Source organism: Neopelma chrysocephalum, unplaced genomic scaffold (assembly GCF_003984885.1).
Source record: "Neopelma chrysocephalum unplaced genomic scaffold, ASM398488v2 Primary Assembly neopelma1_91824, whole genome shotgun sequence".
Taxonomy (NCBI): domain Eukaryota; kingdom Metazoa; phylum Chordata; class Aves; order Passeriformes; family Pipridae; genus Neopelma; species Neopelma chrysocephalum.
In genome coordinates, this window is record NW_020920591.1 from 1 (window position 1) to 2,647 (window position 2,647).

The 2,647-nt window shown below is 52.0% G+C and overlaps 1 protein-coding gene across 1 annotated transcript; it reads right to left on the bottom strand.

Moving 5' to 3' along the window:
* Window positions 1-213: 213 nt before the first annotated feature.
* Window positions 214-1,264, bottom strand: LOC113980036 (olfactory receptor 14J1-like). Its single transcript, XM_027707302.1, has one exon. The coding sequence runs from the start codon at window positions 1,262-1,264 to the stop codon at window positions 293-295; it is 972 nt and encodes a 323-aa protein (XP_027563103.1). The 3' UTR covers window positions 214-292.
* Between the last annotated feature and the right edge of the window lie 1,383 nt (window positions 1,265-2,647).

Below are 2,647 nucleotides of genomic sequence, written 5' to 3' on the forward strand. Positions count from 1 at the left end.
GAGGAAAGATGTCAGGCAAACAAGCCAATGCAGAGTTCTTTATTTGGGATTTAAGCAGACAGTGAGTATAAATGCCAATTTGTACAGCCTCTGGGCCAGGCTAGGAAGGCAAACACTGAATTGAAAATAGTGTTTATATATATATAAATATATACATATTTATATATGTATATTTATAGATATAAAGATTTTTTGGTGTGAACAAATTCTCACAAAAATAACACCCCTACCAGGAGCAAAAAATACAGAAGATATGGTGAGCCTTTAATGAAGTCCATAACAGGATTGGCCTTTAATGAGGTACATAACATGCAGAAGAAGGAGAGTTTATTGCTTCTGAAAAACACCCAGTTATCAGTTTCCTCAGGGCATCCTTGAGCTCCTGGTTCCTCAGGCTGTAGATGAGGGGGTTCAGTGTTGGAGGAACCACCGAGTACATAAGTGACAAAATAAGATCCAGGGATGGGGACGAGATGGAGGGGGGCTTCAGGTAGGAAAAGGATAAGGTGCTTATAAACAGGGAGACCACGGCCAGGTGAGGGAGGCAGGTGGAAAAGGCTTTGTGCCGTCCCTGCTGAGAAGGGATCCTCAGCACAGCCCTGAAGATCTGCACATAGGAGAAAACAATGAAAACAAAACAGCCAAATATTAAACAGGCACTAAACACAATAAGCCCAAGTTCCCTGAGGTAGCCTGAGTGTGAGCAGGAGAGCTTGAGGATGTGTGGGATTTCACAGAAGAACTGGCCCAGGGCATTACCCTGGCACAGGGGCAGGGAAAATGTATTGGCTGTGTGCAGCAGAGCAGTGAGAAACCCAGCGGCCCAGGCAGCTGCTGCCATGTGGGCACAAGCTCTGCTGCCCAGGAGGGTCCCGTAGTGCAGGGGTTTGCAGATGGCAATGTAGCGGTCGTAGCACATGATGGTGAGGAGGGAAAACTCTGCTCTAAGGAAGACTATGTAGACAAAAACCTGTGCAGCACATCCTTGGTAGGAAATGGTTCTGGTGTCCCAGAGGAAATTGTCCATGGCTTTGGGGATAGTGGTGCAGATGCAGCCCAGGTCTGTGAGGGAGAGGTGGAGCAGAAAGAAGTACCTGGGGGTGTGCAGGTGGTGATCACAGGCTATGGCGCTGAGGATGAGGCCATTGGCCAGGAGGGCAGCCAGAGAGATGCCCAGGAAGAGCCAGAAGTGCAGGAGCTGCAGCTCCCGCCTGTCTGTGACTGCCAGGAGGAGGAACTGGGCCATGGAACTGCTGTTGGACATTTGATGCCTCCGGTTATTGTCTTCTGTTGAGGAGAAAAAAGGCAGAACTGAATTAGGCCAGACTCAATCACCAAAACATATTGCATGTCTCATAGCAATTCAACATTCAAGGCCTCTTTTCAGGAAGACCTCTCTGCATCCCTCTCCCCGAGCTCTGGGTTTTGGTGGCTGAAGGGGGCACTGAGAGCAGGGACTCTGGAATGGGCTCCCGAGGAATCCTTCTTCCTGTGCAGTGAGAGGCAACTTGGAGCACAGGGTGACCTCCAATTAAATGCACTTGTGATGTATCAAAGTGTTTCCAGAACTGCTGGTCACAGTTTGCCCAAGGGCAGAACAGAGGGAGGGGATTTGAGGGACTTGATTTTGTTCGAATTCCTCTTGCCAGGAGGAGTTTGGATGGTTGAAATCTCTGACATTTCTAATGTGCTCCAAGTGAAATCTTGTGAGTCCTGAGAGGCAAAGGGATAGTCTCTTGGTGCAGAGACAAGAGCTGGCCATCTTTCCTGTTCACAGCTGCCCCTGGCTGGCAGCTTGGAGCTGAAGGGGGATCACCCTTAGGAATTCCCTTTAAAAAGAAACAAGGCACTTCCGGGAGCAGAGGAATCCCAGTTCAAAGAGCAGATTGACAGAATATTTGCCTTTCCTCAGGATGCCTGATTAGGATCTCATCTTTCTCCTCCCAGACTGCCACACAGAGGGATCATTGCAGCTCCCAAGTACGGCTGCCCAGAGCATTTCCATGGATTTAACACTGAGAAGTTTTCTCCATGGGAATCCTGTGCAGCACAGAGATACTATGGCAGAGCTGTGCCCTTCTGGAGGGCACCTGCAGCCCTGCAGGACACCCAGGCAAACAGCTGAATACCCTGAAGGTGCCTGGAGGGCACTTATGCACTTTGCTCCCACAGACACATCCCCACAGCAGCACCCAAAGGGTTTGTGTCTGGACAGGAATCTGCCCCCCCCCAAACCCCACACTGGCTCAGAAAACCCACTGGTGAGAACAAGGAGAGCCCAGGCAGCAGGGGATGGCAGTGAAATGCCACAGTGCTGCTGCCAAGGGAGGAGGGACACACAGAGACAGCTGGAAATCAGGGCCTTGTCCTTGCCTGGGCTCTGGCTGCTGCAGGGCAACGCACAGCCCAGCCCCCGTGGGCCTGAGGGCACAGGCTCTGCTTCGGCTGGGAAAGGAGCCCAGGGAGGAGCTGCTCAGGGAAGGGGTCTGTGCCACAGGGACAGCAGGGAGGGGCCCACATCCCCCTGCCCAGCACTTGTAGCAGCAGTTCCCTCTCCCTGCCTGCCTGTCTCTGGGTGAGGAGCTGTTCCTGCCAGCAGCCCCTCCCTGTGCCCAGCTCAGCTCCCTGCCAGTGCTGCCAGAGCCAT